At 40.5% G+C, this 21,464-nt stretch overlaps 1 protein-coding gene across 4 annotated transcripts in view; it reads left to right on the top strand.

Moving 5' to 3' along the window:
- ADGRL4 (adhesion G protein-coupled receptor L4) overlaps positions 1 to 21,464 on the top strand; it is an 82,031-nt gene that overhangs the window by 24,160 nt on the left and 36,407 nt on the right. For all 4 annotated transcript variants that reach the window (XM_083444889.1, XM_083444888.1, XM_083444887.1 and 1 more), the window contains 2 exons: positions 13,893 to 14,045; positions 20,158 to 20,313. In XM_083444889.1, the coding sequence (XP_083301015.1) occupies positions 13,893 to 14,045; positions 20,158 to 20,313 (309 nt within the window). The remainder of the gene's footprint in view (positions 1 to 13,892; positions 14,046 to 20,157; positions 20,314 to 21,464) is intronic.

Raw genomic sequence — 21,464 nt, 5'->3', positions numbered from 1 at the left:
GGACCCTGTTTCTTCTAGCAATAGATGCCTTACATTTTTAAAAAGAAAAAGAAGACAATGTTTCCTATGGGAAGCAGATAATCAAAAGTGTTGATGTTGTCACTTCCACCCACTGGAATTAAGCTGTTCAATTAATTAAGATCATCTGTTTACATTATCAGCAAGAGATTCCACAGTAATTGTACAATTAGTAACTGTAAACATCTCCTACATAGACTTTTGTGTTCACTATGTTTGTGTTGTTCAGATTTATCTTTTCTTAGTGACAGACTCCTGATTTTCCCATTGTTTGAGGCCATAATCCTTGGGGAAATATGACTTAACACGTCAAGATCCTCTGCATTGTTTTAGTGAGTTATACTATGTCCCAAAGTACCACATAGAGGGACGTCATGTTCTTTTCTCAACCTAGCCCTCAAACTTTAAAATGGGAGCGTGGAAAACTAATGCAAATGTGCTCTTGGGAATGCAATCATGCAATCAGTTCAGTTCGTCTGGATTTCAGAATGCAGATAAAAATACTGTGTTGCTCACTTCCTGCATCTGACAAGCTAGTATGTCAGGGTAAAAAACTATGTGAAAACAGTTCTTCCTGATATGCTAGCTTTCCACAGGCAGGAATGGATTGAGTTGCTTTTTCCCCATCTGATAGCTTTCAAACATTTTATTCCTCATCCACATCGCAGGTGATAGTGGTACAGGAGGGTTTAACCATATATGCTTCAATGTCTTGTCATCTTGACTTTAACCAGAATTACCTGAGAGAAAACAAAAGCTTTTCACTTCATGAATCATTCCAATATATTAGTCTCTTCCTGCCAGAAGCATGTATCTATTCCTAATAACCAATAGCAGTAGTGTGGAGAAAAGATCACACACATTTGGGCCCATGATGAGTGTCATCCACACCACAGTGAGTGCCACTTGTGATCTTACTGTGGTATCGATAACATTTAAATTGGTCTTTAGCACTGCTTGTGGACAGATCCATATTCTTTCCTATGAGTAAGAAGAATACTATGTACACAAAGAGAGATCAGCCCATTGGAAAATGGTGTAGCTTGGCAGTAGAGCACATTGCTGGAGCCTTGGTTAGTTCCCTTGGAATCTCATGTACCAGATGGAGGAAAGGCCTTTGACTGATACCTTACAAAGTCACTGTAATCTGGACTAGATAATTTAGGGGGGGAATGACATGGTAAACCAGCATCTGCACAACGAATGCCTTCTTCGGCCCCAGCTGCAACAAAACACGCCTCTCCCATATTGGTGTCTACAGCCACAGCAGGCACTATAACTCTCCTACAGTTTGACTTAACCCCTGATGGCGCACTCTTCCATCGTCTCCTGAGACAGACAAATACCAACCAATTTAGTATAAGGCGGCTGCTCCTAATCATTGCATGTGCAGAAAATTAGCCTATTTGTGCAAAAGAGGAAGAAATTCTCTGCTATTGATCTTTAGAACTTATTGTGACCTCTGCATAGGTGCTGTTGGCCTGGCTTTCAGAGATTCCTTATCCGTTGCACAAAGCAAACAAATCACTATTAATATTAGTTCAGATTGAGTGACATGGATGCTTTGACATCACCTGAGTTCTTGTCAGTCCATTCTACACTCCACCGAAAGAGTTGTAACCCATTTCTAAAGTGTGATTCCTCCATGACACTGACATGGAAGCTTGTGTGACAATTCATCCCCAGCCAGTGTTTGCAAGCATGAGATTAAACAAAAAAGTGCTGAGCTTATCAATTTATTTCCAAGGTGATATTGTGGTAAGATACAGATAGAACAGTAATAAATTGACTGTTTTGGAATTCAGGAGGTATCCACCATGTCAGAACAGAATTTCAATGGAAAATTAAATGGGCTTTCATACTATTATTATTACACTAGTTGTTTCATACCGCAGAAATGGTTTTCTTTATTAGCTTTCAGTTTTTATACGATCTAGCCAGGCATGTGGAAATAAGATACATACTTGTGAAAGGTGAATAATTCATTGTGAAGAACAATGAATGTAGAAGGTAGTTGTTGCCTATCTCTGCAATTGCATTTTTATATATATATAAAAACTGGATTGGTTTTTAGAATTGGGATTTTTAAAAGTGGCTTGCGTTTCTCAATTAAATGTTTTCTCTGAAGGAACTCCTCTCTCCCTCCTTCTCTCTCCCTCTCTTTATCTACTTCCTCCACCCCGCCCCACCCTTGGGAAAGGAACACAGACAAACAAAATGACTCTACAATTATGTCTTGACAGGAAGAAACTGCAACATAAACCATGTGCCATTTTTCTCAAATAAAAGTATGATTATTACACTGGTTGTCATTGCCTGCAAACCACATAAACTGTTCCTGCATCCATTCCCAATTACGTTGTTGATAGTTCTGGTCCAGTAACGGAAAAGCCCAGAGCTGTAAAAGCAAAGTGGGGGGGGGGCACAATATAATTTTATCTGATGAGGACAGCAACACATCCGCTAATGAAATGCTTGTCATGACCAGCCACTGTCTAGGCAAAGAAGCTGGGAACTTGAGGATGCCCTTGGTGGGTCTGGCAACTTGCAATTATCTTGCAACTAGCACTTCTTCGTTGTGATTGATGGACAAAAGAATTTGAAAGAATCTTTCTGGCTGGAAAATATACTGTAACACTCTGATTAGGAACCGAGAACAGTACTTTTCAGGGAACAAGGAAGGAAAAGGTATTCGATTTGTTTATGCTGCCTTGGGTGTCCTTGCTCTGTAGCTTGTGTGTGTCGCATGTGGGAGCGTAAACAACTTAATTCTAAGGTTCATGCGTTGACCTTTTCCTTGCTTTGATCTAAGTGGTGTCTGAAATACAGATGAGAAACCTGGAATACTGTCAGTACCCTTTCGCAGAGGAAGAGATTTAAATGTGAAAGTGCACAGTGACGAAGGCTCTAGTCGCAGTAGGCTTTGAACGGCGTGTAGGAGAAATGTACAGACGAAGAATGATTATCTTGTGGGTTATGAATAAGGCCTACAACTAAGTATAGCTTTGGCCTTTGGATTGTCCTGCTTTCCTGAAGGTAGAAAGTAAGTTTTACCATATCACAGCAGAGCATGGAGCTTTTTGATCTGCTCTTCTGGGTCAAGAGATTAATTCATGAGAACCCACTCTACATTTCACATAATAACTAGAAATCTTTTGCTGCTGCTATATATCAAATAATGAGGTGATAAAGGGAAAGGAAATGTAGGTGACACGGTATTTAAAAATATGTGTCAAGTAACATCTTTAAAATGTGTTAATCTAAAATATATGTTGCCTGTTTAAATCTGACCAATAGATACTAGTCAAAATGGTTATACATTTGCTTTAGTGATGACATTCTGAGATTTTAAGTCCAAAGACAAATTGATCCATCTACAAGAATTTACACTGCCGTGTCTAGGAAATGATCTGTTCTGAATGAGTCTTAGCAAGCAAGCCAATAGCCAACCAAAGACCAGCTGAAGGGTTGTTAGAAGCAGCGCAAGAGTTGCTTCACAGATGCAGAAGGAATCCATGCATCCAGGGAATCCATGCATGGCTGGCCTATATCAAGAAGCATTTTATTCTGTTTCTGATGTTTTGCATAACTGCACAAAAAATGGAGGGCTTGTGAACAAAGTGCAACAAGTACATTTCCTATATTTACTGACAGAATTTCAGTTCAGACAAATATCTGTATTTTTCCTATTAAATCTGGAAAAATATGTCCTATGAAACAATTAAATTGTGCTTTCTTTGTAGCCTTTTATGTGCCTTTCTTTGCTGCATTGTCTGGGGCTCTCCAAGTCCTTTTTATTGGTAACTGCAGAGCAGGAACAGCTGTGTGCAATATGTAGCAGTGTAAATGGGATTTCTATGGGGATCATATAGAAAAGTCTCCCTGAAACAGTTTTCTAGAGAATTAACCAAGTAACATAACCATGCCTCTTATGCACAGGCAGGCAAATGATTAAGAGAATTTACTGTATCTCTAGATGTGTGAAAATTTCACATGTAGTTATTGTGATAGTACCAGGTTCTAATATCACGTTGGGAGCCTGCATGAGTAGAAGGGGCTTCTCACTTCAGACCTTCACCCTTAGACTTGTGGAGGCCTCTAAAATGTGCATGGTTTACTTACTGCAGGGGGGCAGAGATTGGCAATGTGCCCGTGATTCTCATACAGTTAGAGGATTAAGTGTGTGGAGGGGATGCAAGCCCTTTCCTGCTGGCCCCACCTCCAATTTCACATACGGTGTCACATGTGATATGCACATGTTCAGGAAAGACCTCTATCTATCTGCAGAGAGAGAGGCTTCCTTACTTATAATAAGCTGAATGCACATAAGCCCTCCATATAAGGCTCCCCAATAATGGAAGGGTCTCAGCTGGGTGTCTAAACCTACTTTGCTAAACACAAGCCCCCTTAAGTTCTCCCCCACCCCTCAAAAAAATTATTACTTAAGAAAAATGAATGAAAGATAAAGAGTATAAAGAAATGCCCCCCTTAAGTTATTATATTTTCTAATTATATATTCATTGTATTAAATGCCACTGGATAAGCTTATCAGCTATTTTAAATGTCAGCTGCATTAACGTTTGTATTCGTCCAATGATTTGTTTCTTTGTTTCTGTGACTGGTTAGGGCTGAGAACAATGTTGATTTCATGATTATTGTGGCTTCCTGAGTTGGGAACATTTGGTAGGGGAACATCTCAAATGTGACATCCCATTGTGAGGTCTTGCTCAACATGTTTTTTTCTGGGGGATGAGTCGTCACTTCTTGTAGCGTACAGGAAATGGGCTTGCTATGTGAAACTGTTATCGTTGATGTTCGAGATCTTGACTAGCTCATTCACACTTGCAAGTTATTATCTGTGCATATCACACACCCCCTCGGCCACTGCAGAGGCTCAAGGGTTCCCGCCAAACTCGCCAATTCAAATGCGCTAATTCACAATGGCCTCAGGGGGTGTGGCTTGGTGAGCAGACCTGAGTGAGGCAGGCTTCATTCAGGTCCACTTGCCAACAATAAAGGCTACCCTGCCCTCCTCATCCAGTCGGCCGGGAGCATCACCCACCCTTTCCCCAACCTTCATTTAAGTTGTTTGCTGCTTTAACCATGCCCAATTCCTATGCCAAGGCTTCCTACATCTGAAATCAATAAGGTTTTGGCCATTTTAAACCCCAGTCAGTTGTCTTGTCCAGTTATTTCACCCCCTTTAGCGGTTGGGTGTGCTGGGTGGGGGACTCTGTGGCTGGGCACGCAAGTTCAGTTTTCAGACCCCAGCCAGTAACCCATTCCCCAAAACCCCTTTCTAAATTGTAACATCGGGCTTCACAAAAGAAATAGCATGATTGGGATGAGTATTTCTCAAGAGGGAAATAATTTGGTTAGCCACAAAGAACAATTCAGCCTTGCTTAGGAAGTATTATCAGAAGAAAATCTTTCATTTGTAATCTTTCATTTGTACAACATAAAAAGAGGAAAACACATTAAAGCTCAACTCAGCTGTGAGTAAAGTATTCCGTCGGCCAGATATCAAGGTAAAACCCAAAAATAAAGAAGATGAGGAGCTAGATTAATCAAGTTAGATAATGAGAAATTATGGGCATGAATCCATGAGACAGGAGGGAACTGGGCAAATTATATATCAGCATGTATCTTCTTTCCAATCAAAATTGGAAATGTCTTTATAGGAACAGCTGGCAGAGCATAGGTGCTGCTTCCTTGGACAGTGTGGGGAGAGGCCGTGGCAAGGTCAGTGCTGCGCAAACGCATGGGCTGACGCAATATAGATGTGTGTCCACCAGTGCACCTATGCAGCCTCCACCTCATAGCTTCCATGCCCAGTTCCCACACCAGAAGTAAATCAGCAGTAATGTTGCCATTAAAAAGGGAGCTGTGGTTGATTTTAAGTTTGGTTTGTTAAAACAAGTTCCTAAACCATGCTTTGAAATTGGAATGCTCGAGTAAAGCATAGTTCAGACTAACCACAGTGATTTTGTGTGTGGTTAAACTCATAACAGTCTGATTTTTTTCTCTCCAGGTATTTGATGTGTTAAAGGATCCTTTTCAAATATAAAAGGATTCTGTGGGCAATAAGGAATTTATTCCCAAGTGAATTTTCAATACAATGTTCCCATGCTTCACAATTTGAGTAAACATGTCCATTTTCATGTGAATATACATGTCCTGATACAAATGATTATTCTGGTCTTCTACTTTTTTTTTAAGAGTTAACCTCACACTTATCCATATAGATTTAAAACTTTTATCCAAGGCACCACCTGAAAGAAAGGCAAGGTGAGGATTAATCCGGGCATTGCGGCCATGAACTTGTTTTGTCTTCTGTATAACTGGAGACTCAGCACAGCAGCACAAGGGGTAATATATGTCAGACTGCCCACTGTGCTGAGACCTCTACACAAGCTGAGCACAGCAGGGTGAATGTCGCTGGGATTTGTTTTACAGGAAGCCTTCATTTCCTTGCTTTGGAGGGGTTAAGTGAGCCACTTCAACCACTGCTTCCCTTTGGGGGCTACAGTACGTAAAGGCAGCTCCAGTTTTCTCCAGAGGCTATGCCAGCAGAGAGCCGCTGTCAGAGGAGAACAGCAGGATGCAATGAATCAATGTATTCCCCAGCTGCCTTGGCTCTGCTTACTTCCGAGGCAGGGCTGTCCAGTTTCATGCTGTGATGGCCCCTCAGTGGCCTCCAGCCTGAAGCTGTCAAATTCGCCCCCGACAGGTTTTGGCCACAGGGGACCTGGTGTCCAGGTTTATTCTGGACGGAATCAGGCTGAATTTCATCCTTTTGCCTGAACTGTCTCTCTTGTGGTAGTGGAGGAAAACTGACTATAGAAACTTTGGACAGAGTCTATCAAGAACTACTCCAGTAGAAGCTCCATTTAAGTGAATGTGGGCATTCAGTAAAATGAGTGTAATGTTTATTACCTGTTAGCTGATAATTTGGCTGTATGGGGTGACAAATGAAAGATTGGGCCGTCTCAGCAGCAGCCTTACTGGTGGGTGACTGAAAGCCAGCAGTCCATCCTCATCCCCATACCTCCTCAACAGCAGTTATGGACCATGTATCCCTATCCTTCCCAGGATGGCAGTGGCAACAACAGGCCAATGCTGTGATGGCATGAGAGTAGGAATTGCAAAAGAGGTGGGTCTGGAGACTGAGCAAGGAGCATTTGTGAGAAAGAAGACTCAAGTCATCTCTTGTAGAGCTGAGAGTAACCAAGGCTATGTCCTTGATTATATTGCTGACCACTCAGAATAACAGCCGAGACAGACTGTTTTAATGAAAAATGACTTCCATGAAAATATTTCCTCTTATCTCAGCTGGGTTAGATCATATTTTACTATACATCTTAAAACTTACTATGTAAGTAAGTACATACAAAGTACCTGCTCTATGTAGAATACTAACCATGAGCGCATTAATTTTCAATTATGGTTAAGGGTAAAGGCCAACAATTTGTTTTAAACAATTTGGGCTAGAATACAAGAAATAGGTTTACAACACTACGCAAATTAATCTATTTTTAGATTCATGTAGCTAGGATTTCTTAGCATATTTGTGTAGCTGTAAGTCCCACTATGTTAACTTGGACTCATTTTTAGTAAGTAGCCACAGAATTACAGTGTGTACTATTAACAACATAAACAACAACAATGCTGCCTTTATCAGAGGCAAGATTTGCCACACCCATGTGGGGAGCTCACGGGATGGCACTCACATGTGGGGGAAAGCCAGTAGAGTCTGGGAGGGCAGCACTGCTTACCTGGTTTCCCAACCCCAATGAAATCAATGGGACTTACTTCTGAGTGGATATTTATAGAATTGCACTGTAAATGTTATTCTATTTAAAAAATGTTGGGGGCGGGGTTTGAGTTGAGGATTGCTCTGCAACATTTGCAACTGCATAACCTAATGCAAAACTATGGTTTGTAGCCAATGCTACATGAGTAGATTTCTGCTTGCATAACATGACTTCCCCTTATCCTCTTTATGCATGCCCCCAAACTCTGCTCTGGAAGGTTTCCCAAATCTATGATGCAGGTGTTGAATATATGTAAGGGGCTGCAGGAGAGAGGAGAGGAAGGCAGAGTTCCACTGAGCAATGCTATATAGTTGCAATCAGCACGTTAGTCCAGAGTGCACAGATAACTTTGGGCCATATTGGAATTCACAAATATTGAATTTTTCAAACATCTCCAGGGTATGCATAACTCATCTTATGATCATTTAACCCTTTGGATCAAACCGTCAGATTATTGCACCGTTTAAACACTCGTCCTTGACATTTTGGCTTTTGTTTAACCACTCATGGCCACTCAATCAATTTCATTGGCTTCCACACACATTTAGAAGAATAATTCTTATAAATCTATACATATGTCGCCCTTAAGGGCAACCTGTGCACTGTCAACCCCCAGTCATATTCTCTGAAGAGCATCTAACCATGATGTAACCAATGGACTTGACTGCCTTGGCACAGATTTAGGCTTTCAGTCTACTTAATATACAGGTTCAGTGAATGAAAAATAGATATTCAGCGGTATGCCATATGATAGCAAACACATTATTTAATAGGGAGTTCTTCAAATGATGAAAAAGCTCTATCCATGATAGGTAGCAAGTGCCCAAGCCATCCCTTGATAACTTCTGACATCATGTAGAAAACTGTATTTGTATTAATCCATATGGATGATTCATGATTTCCTGGCATTGAGACATTTAATGGGAACAAGGAGGATGCAAACGATACACCATTGCCATCAAATAAAAATATGATGTTAATAATTTGCTGTACACTGTTAAAAATTGTATCTGAATTCCATTAGTCCCGTTGATGCCTTAAGCCCAATGGCATTTGACTGTAATGACTTTAGCATCCCTTTGAATGGAGGGAGCCAATCAATGTGTTCATGCCTTTTCATGTGTCTCAGGCAGAGCATCTGAGCAGCACAGAACTCCTGAAAGAACAAAAATGTAGAACTGATTTGAACATAGCTTTTTTCACTAGCAAGTCAATATTTACCGATCATTGCTTGTCCAGTAAAGTTTTCTTTTTTCCCTATTTAAAATAATAGTAATAACAACAGCATTTCAGTTATATCTGGACCTTTCACAAATTTCCAGTGCATTCCCCAAACGTTGTTTTGCAATGCTTGAGAGGTATCTTTGCCGGTGGTTATTTGGTTGTGCATAATTAACCCAGGTAGTAATGCAACCACAGAATGAATGCCTGATTGCTTTCAAGAATATCTGCTCTGGCCAAGATGAGAAAAACAAACTTGTTTACAAAGGTTCCAAAATTCCCGATCTATAAACCCTGCAGTTTGCTGCTTCCCTCAAACCATGCAGCATTCAATAGCATTGTAAATTATGATTAAAAAAATTGAAGAATAAATTTAAGCCCTTGGGTCCCAGAATTGATTTGTGTTATGCGTTTCAAGACTTTGATTTATTAAGAAGTATGTTGTTGACTAATATGTTTTGAATATATTGTAAGAAGTGAAGAGGACTATTTTAGGATAGATATTCACTGTCCTTATATAATTTTATTATCCTTTAAAAAAAAATTGGCTTAGAAAGGTCAGATTTGCTTATGCCAATAACAACAATGGTTATAAATGTAATGTTAAAAAAATATATGCTCGCACATCCCATTCACGGAATGACTTCTGCTTGCACAATGGAACAATTCCTCTTTGTCCTCTCATGCACCCCAATTTTTCTCTAGATTGGAGGAAAAGCCAGAGTATATTTAGAGGAGAAAGTAGAGGAAGAGGCAGTTCCATTGCACAAGCAGAAGTCCTTGTTCAAATGGGATTACATCAGTGGCCACAACCCACTCCTCCTGACTTTAGTACAACCATTCACACATGGCTGGTGGATGCTAAACCTAGGGGTGGTGCCTAGGAAGTCACATGAGTGGTACTCAGGAGGTCACATGGACAGTGCATGAGAGTTTCCCATTCTCCTCCTTCGAAAAAGAAACAATGCACACTTAAACAGTAAAGTTGCATAAGTACTTAGTACCTAAAGTGCTTTGCCTTACTTAAGAAGGCAAAGAAGCTGCTGTCACAGCTATTTCTAGGCCAGGGAAACTTGCTTGTGGCCTCTACATCTTCTGTTTCTCACCCTATCCTTCTTCTTGTTTGTAAAGAAACAAGAGACACTTAACAAGCACAAGAGTACAATTGTTTGCCATCTAACTACACTGAAAAGTGTCATACCTTGATTCCATAGAGGTTTAATCCTTATGTACACATACCATATGCGACAATAAGTTTTTCTTATTTTTCTTATTTTCTTATTTTCTGGCAGAAAAATAAATGATTTCATTAAAGAATAATTTTTAGGGTTAGGATTAGCATTTTGTCCCAGTCTTCAGCCTTAAATAATTCCCAGAGTTGCTTACAATAACCAGTAATATCCAAATAAGAGTAGGCAAAGCCTAGTCTATTCTCCTACCTGTGGGATGGCCCTCCAGATGAGAAGGGAAAGGTCTACCAGCTCCTTCTGAACATCACTAGCTACTAGTTGTTTCTATGTCAATTCAATCAATGCTTTAGACATGCAAATGTGACAGTCGTTTTTTGGCAAGCAATTTGTCCTAATGTAATGCAACTGTGTATGGTAATTTCACTAATTTATGCCCTTATTGTTATTATAATGCACACTTTTACCAATTTACTCATTTTTGTATGCATTATTGGTTAGACAGCTGCCTCATAAAATTTGGATAAGTGTGGATTTCAAGGATACCTACATTTAGGGTTATATATTATTTCAGGAAGTGCAAATAGCAGAGGTATATATCAAAATGTAAACCAAACTAAAAATTTCCGCGCACACCATTTTTATAGACCTACTTATTTCCTGTGAAAATAAATGGGTATTTGGAGACTGGGGGGCAGGTGGGTGAATTCTAATATTTTGAGGAGGGGGCAGATAGCTTACGATGATGGACAAAGCAGCAGAGGACTACATTTTGCTCAACCTAAAATTGCTGCCATTTCAAGGGGTGGTAGAGTTGAAATAAATGGCAGCTTGACAATGTTTGTTATTAACACCAGAATAGTTTAGTAGAAATGATACTGCATTATAGTATACAGAAAACGGGCATAATAATACTAATCCACCTTACTGGTTCAATATATATGAAGCACTTTGAGCACTATACAAATGCGAAGTATTATTGCTGCCTACATCCTTTGGTTTAGAATGTGAGTGTAAATTAAACTAAAAGGAAGAGATCATGATAAAGCATAGTTTTAAGGGGGGAACTGCTTTAACTTTTTCCAGGCACTTGATTACAGAAATCCTTTTTCTACCCTATTTATACAGAGCCTGAGGCTGACGCTGAAATAAATCAAGAGTAATATTGCTGGCGCAACTTCATTGGCTTCCTAGTATTAAATAAGAAGGCGCCTCTTAGAGCATGTCCATTTAAGTCCGTCATTCCTGCAGATGGTCATTGAGTGCAACTTAATTCCACAGGAATTTAGTCAGTCAGGCCCAGTGACTAAACACAAGCCAGCCTTGTAAGGAAACAATAAAAGGAGCTTGTTTCCTTTTAGAAAATGGAGGGAAATGGCAGCACTGGTCTAAAACGAATTTGTGAACAGGAGTGTGACCACTGTTTATGAGTCTCCAGTAAAATCTTTACAAGCATCTAGTTGAGGGAGTAATGCCAACACCATGATAAAGTTAATTAGCCAAAACTGTAAAAGTTTTTAATAGTGAACACCATACGAGACAATTTATACCACTTGGGAGTTTTCCTTGCACCCCTTGAGGGTTGTAATAAAATCATGTTTTCTACACTGTGCCACTTATATCTGAGGTTGAAGGTGGGGGGAAGCATGTTGCAACTTTTATACTTGAATCTTAGCAGAGGAGAGGGTTTGGAGGAGGTGGACACAATAATAAGCAGAGGGTTGAAAGCAGCCATGTATTCTTGAAATGAAATAAAGGCTCACATTTGCAGTGTTCTTGCTCATTCACTTAAGAATTGAAGCCCATCGTTTTCTTAAACAAAATGTCAATTGTCCTTCACATAAAGAACGATTAAGATTTTATCTTCTACTGTTTGATAAACCTCTCACATTCAGTGAGTGACTGAATGCTTCTCCCTTCAGTCAGCACAGTGCCAGGAATGGTTCCTTGCTTGAATAGGCTGACAGAAACTGTCTGTAACATGACAGTAAATGGGGAAAACCCGGCATGCATGTTCTGTAGGCACTTCAGTGCTTCTGTATATGCAAGCAACCTTGAATAAGCAAGCTGGTTATAAATGTTGTTGATTAATTGTCCCTTGGGCAACACTTTAAGTTTCGGGACTAATATTCAAAGGTGTGCTTCCCCCTTGCCAAAAAAAAAACTTATGGTACCCCAAAACTCCTACCATGTTCTTTGATTGCAATCTGAGGTGCACAAATGAAGGCAAACAAGGCCAATGAGAATATCAGCAGATTGCTGAAATATACAAACTATTTGGTGAGGGGACTAAGGGGGTGTAACTCATCTGGAGCAGCCCATTGGGAAACGGGTACACTAAATAGCTAAATATACACCACTAAGGTCCAACCACCAATTGCTAGAAACATATGTATGTTCCTACAAAAAAAAACTATATACTTTCATTCATTGTCCTCTTGCTATCTCACCATGTTGTTGTTTAGTCATCTTAGTCGTGTTCGACTCTCCATGACCCCATGAACCAGAACATGCCTTGGAAACTCTCAGTTTCTTCTCAAGGCTTCTCCTGTTTTATTTACATGGAGTTTTCTCGGCAAAATACTGGAGTGGTTTGCTAGTTCCTTCTCCAGGTGGATCACATTTAGTCTAAACTCTCGGCTATGACCTGTCGGTCTTGGGTGGCCCTGCACAGCATAACTCATAGCTTCTTGGAGTTATTCAAGCCCCTTCGCCATGACAAGGCAGTGATCCATGAAGGGGTATCTCACCATACTCAACTAGCAAATACCTCCTTTCTGTACCTTGCATAGCCCTGCTCTCTGCACATGTTCATCATCTCTATTTGTTTCCAGATTTTGAATTTATAAATTTCCTGGTAATTCAATTATTCTGAGTCTTCCATCAAATGAAATGTGAACTACATTATTTTCTTAAAACCTGTTATAAAAACCAATGAATCATTTACATAAAACCACCAAAAAAAACCCCAATGAGTAATGGCAAGCAAATTAATGTTGCAGTCCTATACGCGTGTCAGTGAGGCTAAGTTCCACTGAACACAACAGGGCTTACTTCTTTGGAGACATGTAGGATTGCAATGCAAAGAGCTGAATATGAAAAAGGGGGGGATGACGTATATCGACATAATGTGGGTTCAAATTATATAGCTTAGTATTTAGAGACCTCTGCAAATGTGAAAGTCTCAATTCTATTTTATTTTTAAAAGAAGGTGGTGGACTCCTGTTCCTAGGAGGTTTTTAAGCAGAGGTTGGATGGCCATGTATGAGCTAGTTGTGATTCCTGCATTGCATTGGGTCGCAGGAGGTTGGACTAGATGGCCCTCGGGATCCCTTCCAATTCTATGATTCTTTTTTTAAAAGCTGGTCACTGTGTGGGTTCTCCATTCTCACTGATGGCTATAGAGCAGCTGTAATAAAAAATTACAAGTAATGAGTATTTGCCATAAACCCACAAGCAAATCAATGTTTATTGAAGGATTCTAGTCTGGATAAATATTGAATCTGTTGTTTGGAAATGGATTCATCCTTTCTTCAAGCATTTCCATCCGTAGAAGACAGAGTCCTGTCCACGATATAATTTCCTGGAATTCTGAGGAGGAGAGAGATTTGAATAGAGAGCTTGGGAATGATTTGCTTTTGTTTCTTTTCAGATGACAATGAATGTACAAATGTCACACAACTTTGTGGAGAAAATGCCAACTGCACAAATACAGTAGGAAGTTACTACTGCATGTGCTTACCTGGATTCCGGTCGAGTAATCGTAATACCACCTTTGTGACCAATGATGGGACTTCTTGTGTAGGTAAGATACTAGGAGATATGCTTCTTTTGCTGCGTGTTTTCTCTGGTTCGATATAAACCACCAAAAATTGTGGAGCTTGAGTCTCTTGTTGCCAGTCATGACGCTTCTACTTAAATATTCCACTCTATTTTCATTCAGCTTCTGAATCATAAACTTGTAAATCCTGATATCCTCCCATAAACATGATTCAGTTAGCTTCAGCTAACCTTTTTCAGTCATCCCACAAAGAACACAGGACATTTCAAGCATAATACAGTGGTACCTCGCAAGACGAATGCCTCGGAAGACGAAAAACCCGCAAGACGAAAGAGTTTTTCGTTTTCTGAGTTGCTTCACAAGACGGATTTCCCTATGGGCTTGCTTCGCAAGACGAAACGTCTTGCGCCTTTTTTTTTAAACCGCCAATGCATTCCTATGGGAAACCATCAATACACAGTGGTGCTTCGCAAGACGAAAAGACTCGTAGAACGAAAAAACTCGCAGAACGAATTAATTTCGTCTTGCGAGGCACCACTGTAGTTCCACAAATAGTTTTTTCTGCCTTATCCTTTTTTGTCTACCATCCACTTGACTGGATAAGTAATAAGAAGGATTTCAACCTCACATTTCCTACCATGAATAGGAGAAAGAGGAGGCCGACCCCATGGCTGATGTTCTGAGGAAGTTAAATGGAGGTTTCATAATCACCCATCATTGACATACCCTGTCCTGCTGGAATTGGAGCTCTAGCAAAGAGAAGGAAAAAGTGGGGTTCAGGTATCTGATAAGGTTGCAGGGTAATATCGCTTACATTGCCCCATACCCGGGATTCACACATAGCAGCGGGTGTAGCAGCAGGGTCCATTCCTGAGAGATGAGCCTTTGGAAATGGTCCTCCCAGGCAAGCTTCTCAGAAGAACTGTGTTGACCAAGTTAACTTCATACGTTTTCATATTCACCTACTGCGTCTTCTCACTAGCTGAAGGATCCAGGAGATGTTCATTGAAACAGGAATATGGGAAGCTGCCTTATACCAAGTCAAACAATTGGTCCATGCATATCAGGATTGTATACACTGACTGGGTGTGGCTCTCCAGGGTTTGGGGCGAGATTCCCTCCCAGCCTTACCTTGGGAGGCTGAGGACTGAACCTGGAACGTACAGTAGTGCATGCAAGGCAGGTGCTTAACACTGAGCTATGGCTATGGTGTTTCAAAGGACTCCCCACTCACTGCTATATCAGGAACAGCTCTGTGCTCTTATTCATTTCAGATATGGATATCTGCTACCTTAAATTATAGTAAATGCAAAAGCTTGCCATGAACCCCATTTGTCTATTCAATATCCTATCAAGCTCAAACCACAGTTAACAAGTAAAATAAACATAATATACTGTAGTCTACCCTTCTACAATATGTTACGTACTCTTTGGAATTTACATCTCTGAAACAGAATATATTTAGGATATATATTGAATAAAAATATACTAGAAAAATGTATACTTTAACCTTTTTATAGACCCAATGGATTCCTCTTTTCTGGAAGAACTATATATTGTGTTGTTTTTTTCTTCTTCTGGGATTTTTTCTCATGATGCTGGGCTGCCCCCTCTGGGACTAGGGAAAACATCAATAAATCCACATTCTCTTCGCAAGTATATTATGCCTGTGTTGATTGCAGCTTGTTTGAGATACATCTCTCACACTTTCTCGTACTGGTTAATTAATTCTTCTCATTGTACACCTAATATAAGATAAATGCCTGCATTTTAGTCTATGGAGGTGACTGTTTAACTTTTTATTATTATTATTATTACTTCATACTTCTATGGAACTCTTTTTTATTAACACTGTTGAACCCAATGCCATAAGTATTTTGTTCTTGATTTTGAGAATGTGAGACCCTGTTGTCCATAAATGGGATTCATGGCTTGATAGGAGATCACACAGAGAAAGTGGTCATTATTATTATTATTATTAGTTGTTGTTGTTGTTGTTGTTGTTGCGTGGACAGGTGGAGACCCCCCAACCCCAGATGACACCTGGGTGAAATAATGATTCGTGTGCTATGGGATTGAAATTGGCCACAGCTTTATTAAAAGATTCAGATGTAGAGAGATCTTGGCTTAGGCATTGGGTGTTTATCCCTCCCAGTGCCCGGTCGGGGATCTGGGGAACATCAGGGTTATCCTAAAGTGTGGGAATTGGGCTGGCTCTGGAAAACGTATGTTTAAGCAGAGTGTCTTCCCCGCCCCCTCATTTTGCTGCAACACAGGGGAGAGCACTGACAACCTATTGGTGTATGGCCCATGACTTCCCTCAAAACAACCCCTTTAACGGGGAACCCTGGAATCGCCACTGTAGGGGGGGCGTAGGTCACCGCTACACACACACACACACACACACAGCCATTTAGGGAAGATAGACTAAAGGATTCCACCCAAGGCCTGAAACCGCCAAAGTCGTCACGTTTTGCTACAGGGAAGGCGAAACCTGCCAATGCAGGAAAATTCCTTCCTGGTCCTTTAACAGCAACCAATGACATAGCAGCGCCCGCATACCTGTGAAGAAGAGGTTAACCTGCAACAGAAGGCATAACTGAGGGAGGGCAGGGGGGGAGAAGGTCTGGAGCCGACTGAGGACTCCAATGTAAGTTCCATCCTCTATTGTGTGGGTAGGGTGGACCAACTTCCCTGACAACGCCTCCCCAGCTGGGATTGGTTAACTGTCTGAGGTTAGGTGGGAACATCCAGGTATCCAGCTTGGGGGGGGGGGGGCGAAGCCAGGCAGTATTTCCGCGGTTTATGTAGGATCAGGAGGGGCTAGGTGCAACCACGCAAAAAGTGCCCCCCCCCCTTTTAATGTGAGGAGCGGTTGTTGTTGTTGTTCTGCCCTTCGGCCAAAATTCTCAGGGCAGTTCAAAACATCAAATACAAAATGAGAATACAAAATACATAATAAAACAAACAAAAACAACCCAATAATTCCCCTTCCCACAAACACATTTAACAAGAATACATCTCTGGACTCAACAAAAAAATAGCAGTTTTGAGAAGTAAAGGTAAAAGGTAAAGGACCCCTGGATGGTTAAGTCCAGTCAAAGGCGACTATGGGGTTGTGGTGCTCATCTCGCTTTTGAGAAGTAGCAGAATATCAGTGGCAGACAAAATGGACACTGGCAGCACAATCCTATGTATGGTTAATCCCATTGTGTTCAATGGGGATTACTCTGTTTAAGATTGCCGTTTCAGATCCTACATTGATCTCGTAATTTTTGACCATCAGCCATGGCAGCACTTAATTGGGTAAGGGTATGGAAATGTGAACATGCTTGCTTAAAACCCATCTTCTCCACTTCCACCCTGCAAAAGATGATCAGAGCTGTCAGTGGTAGCCACCGGGTTGAGAGAGAAGAGATTATTGTGCAACCTGGCAACTTTCTATTTCACCTTAAACAGTCCTGGGCTAACTGCAATATTCCTGGACTGCCACAGTAGGTTTATCTCATCACTGCCCAAATTATCAGCTGCTGCTGCTGCTCCTCATCCTCTTCTTGGCTATCACTTTCTGATTGCTTGTCAGACAAGGCAACCAGGTAGTGGTATCTACTGCCCTTCCTTTTCTCCCCTATATAGTATGGGCTAGAGTGAGGAGCAGATAAACAAGCAGGGGAATGGGGAAGACAAAGAGTAGATCCAGGAGGTTCATGACAGTTTTCCCCCTGCTGGATGATGGGCATTTTGGCAGATGGCCCACATGCTTGGGCATCCTTGAAGCTCGCCTTAGATTTCCAAAGACAATCCAATGTATTTTCTCATTGGCCTCAACTGGCCAGTCCTTGTGTAAGCAGTTCTTGAACTACACCTTGAGTTTATTAAAATTACGAATTATATGTTGGGGTGGGGAAGAAACTTATAATAAATGATTTATGGTGGTGATTAACTTCTTCCTTTTGTGCTTATAATTTTGAACTACGCTGAATTATGTATAACTATCTTTGCACAGTGTTTATCGCATTTGGGGAGAAAGTGCTGTTAGTATTAATTTATGCATTAATTTTTAATACTCTATTTATAAGTGCACTTCTAAACCTGATCGATATGCAGTATATTATTTTGTCACTCAGCTTAAAAGGCATTGCGGACTGTTCCAAGTTTGTCTGTCCCTTGGTAGAAAGCCATTTATTTGCATTTAGGAATCCAGCTCCCCCTTTTTTTTGCAGCTGATATGAAGAGAAAAACCCTTGTAATAATAAACTGATCTCCGACTGATCTATTCAACCATTATGAAAAGGGATGTTTTGCCACGGTTTCCTTGTACTTGACACTTGCATTTTTTGACAAGTGAATCTATGTTGTAGCAGTGTGTTCTGCATTATCCTGCTTATCAAACTAGTCTTGTTTACAGTTTCCTACTATGCAGAGGTTACTTGGAGCCTATTCTTTTATCATGTCGAGAGAGGAAAAGGTGATGCTGCCTGTGGGAAATTTTAACAATGGTATTCCATGCAGCATGATAAATGGAATGACATTGAGCTTTATATTGTGCCCCCTATCCCGGGATAGGTAAAGAGTGCTGGCTGGAGATCAGGATTTCGAGTGAGGGCAAGGCTGGGATTGAAGGGCTTTGAATCCTTCTCACGCCGCCCTGCCAGCCCTGAGCCACTTTGCGAGCCTGGGATCATTCAATGTTCCCTGTGCACCAGCATACCACGCTACACCACTGCAATAAATAAAACATACAATGGTATCCCCTGAACATCAGCATAGTGCATTTCTGCCACACAGGGAAACCACAGCTAGTTCTCGGACAATCGATATTAGGGGGCAAGATTTCCTGTCAGGTACAGGTAGGTCCAGGGCCAGATTTAGGTTTGATGAGGCCCTAAGCTCCTGAAGGTAATGGGGCCCTTTATATGTCCAGCTGTCCTTTGTCAGCAACAAATTGTTGCTGTTTTTTTGTGTTGAATATATGCTATATGGTAATTTATGGACCTAATAGGTATCTAAAGCCATTTGCATATAACAAAATATGTATTTTATCAAAGTAATTGTTGGACTGAAATAAAATTAAGAGGTATATTAATAGTGAAATAATTATTAAGCTCTAACTTAATATGATTTTTTATTCATAACAAACTTAATACAGTCATACCTCATGTTACGTTTGCTTCAGGTTGAGCGTTATCAGGTTGCGTCCCACGGTGACCTGGAAGTACCAGAAAGGGTTACTTCCGGGTTTCGCCACTCGTGCATGCGCACAAAATGACATCACTCGCATGCGCAGAAGTGGCCAATCACAACCCGAGTGTGCGCAGATGCGGGTTGCATTCTTTTCAGGTTGCGAACGGGCCTCTGGAACAGATCTCATTCGCAGCCAGAGGTACCACTGTAATGCAAACACATTGGCATTTGGCAATAACAAAAGTTCCTTTAGAAACACAGTTTACAAAGACTCATAATCTAGTCTCTAGAAACTTGCTATAACATGAAATAATAATAGGTGTAAATATATGATCAAACTACTAATAATTATAAATAGCAGAATGTAGGCATGAGCAAACCAGTGATATCTTAGGGAGCAGGCTAGCAGGCAGGGCCCATTTCTTACATCATAGGGGCCTACACAACACAAAACACTATTGCTGTATATAGGTTTTATTTTGTTTTTTTATCTTATATTTTGGAATTGTACATCCAGGTGTTTTTTCCTTTAATTTTTTTTGGGGGCCCCAAGAGAGTGGGGCCCTAAGCTATAGCTTGTTTAGCTTATATGTACTGTATTCATTATATATGTATATGTATAGCTTATATGTATAGATTATATATGTAGGTCTACTTTTCAGTCTCACTTGAGCCACACTGCTATTTCCATTTTTTGAGATTTAGCCCTGCTCTCATTCCCTTGACTTTTATCCTACAAGGCACTATAATTGCCTAATTGCCACACGTGTTTCTGTTCCATTTGATCAATAGCTTAGCTTTCTGCTGCTGCTGCTTTTTTTAAAAAAAATAGATGTAGATGTGAAATTTCAATATGTGATTGCTTGCAGCACATCAGGCTACTACCAACAAAGCGGCAAGGTGTTAGTATGTAAAACCTTTTTTAAAATTCAATTTCTCACAATATTTGCAGATATAGATGAGTGCGCTGAACCAGTAACTGCTGCCTGTGGAGATCATGCGAAATGTGAAAATGTGTATGGAGGATATAACTGCTCCTGTAAGGAAGGTTATCAACCATCCACAGGAAAATTACAGTTTAAGCCAAATGATGGCACTTCCTGCCAAGGTAAATGATATTATAGAGCTTTATGTGTTATTATAAAACTATATCTTCTGAGAGGCCCACCGGTAACTCTTTATCTTCAGTTAGATTAATCAGCTGGATATAAAAAAGTGGCAAGATGTGAATACCTGCATTATTATTATGCTTTTTAAAAGAGGGAGAAAAGACTGATAGGTGTGTTTGCTGAAAAATAGAAGTAGCCTGTCGTATATTATAAAATACAGAACTGATTTTCTTCTATTACTTACCAACCAAAGTCCATTAACCGTTAAGGGGTCAAATACACTATATGACTGTTGCTTTGCTATTATCAATAGAGCCTTAGAGATATTCCAGAGTTGTGCTACACTTGAGTAAAGATTGGGCAAAACATGTAAACAGAAATGCTAACTTGGTACGATGAAATCACCTTTGCTTAATCTAGATTCATGCACGTGTCTTTTTGGTTCAGATTGAATTTTTCATCCAAGTCGGTTTAAATACAAGTGGCTTTTAAAATAAAAATTTAAAAATGCATTGACAAGTACCAATGCATTACAGTGAGTATGTGGCTGTCACACATTTAACTGCACCTGCCATATCATGCAGTATTGCTTACCTCATGCGGTGGCATCATATGATATACCGTGTTTTCCTCACCCTTACTCCACAGTAAGGTGCTACACTCAATATGCCAGCAAGTTTGGAAAACTCAGCAGTGGCCAGAAGATTGGAGAAGGTCAGTCTACATCCCAATCCCAAAGAAGGGCAGTGCTAAAGAATGCTCCAACTACCGCACAATTGCACTCATTTCACACGCCAGCAAGGTTATGCTTAAAATTCTTCAAGGAAGGCTCAAGCAGTATGTGGACCGAGAACTCCCAGAAGTGCAAGCTGGATTTAGAAGAGGCAGGGGAACCAGAGACCAAATTGCAAACATGCGCTGGATTATGGAGAAAGCTAGAGAGTTCCAGAAAGACATCTACTTCTGCTTCATTGACTATGCAAAAGCCTTTGACTGTGTCGATCACAGCAAACTATGGCAAGTTCTTAAAGAAATGGGAGTGCCTGATCACCTCATCTGTCTCCTGAGAAATCTCTATGTGGGACAAGAAGCTACAGTTAGAACTGGATATGGAACAACTGATTGGTTCAAAATTGGGAAAGGAGTACGA

This window comes from Podarcis tiliguerta (genome assembly GCF_965153285.1).
Source record: "Podarcis tiliguerta genome assembly, chromosome: 6".
Lineage (NCBI taxonomy): Eukaryota > Metazoa > Chordata > Lepidosauria > Squamata > Lacertidae > Podarcis > Podarcis tiliguerta.
The sequence above is the reverse complement of the archived record's forward strand: the minus strand, read 5'-3'. Positions and strand labels throughout refer to the sequence as shown.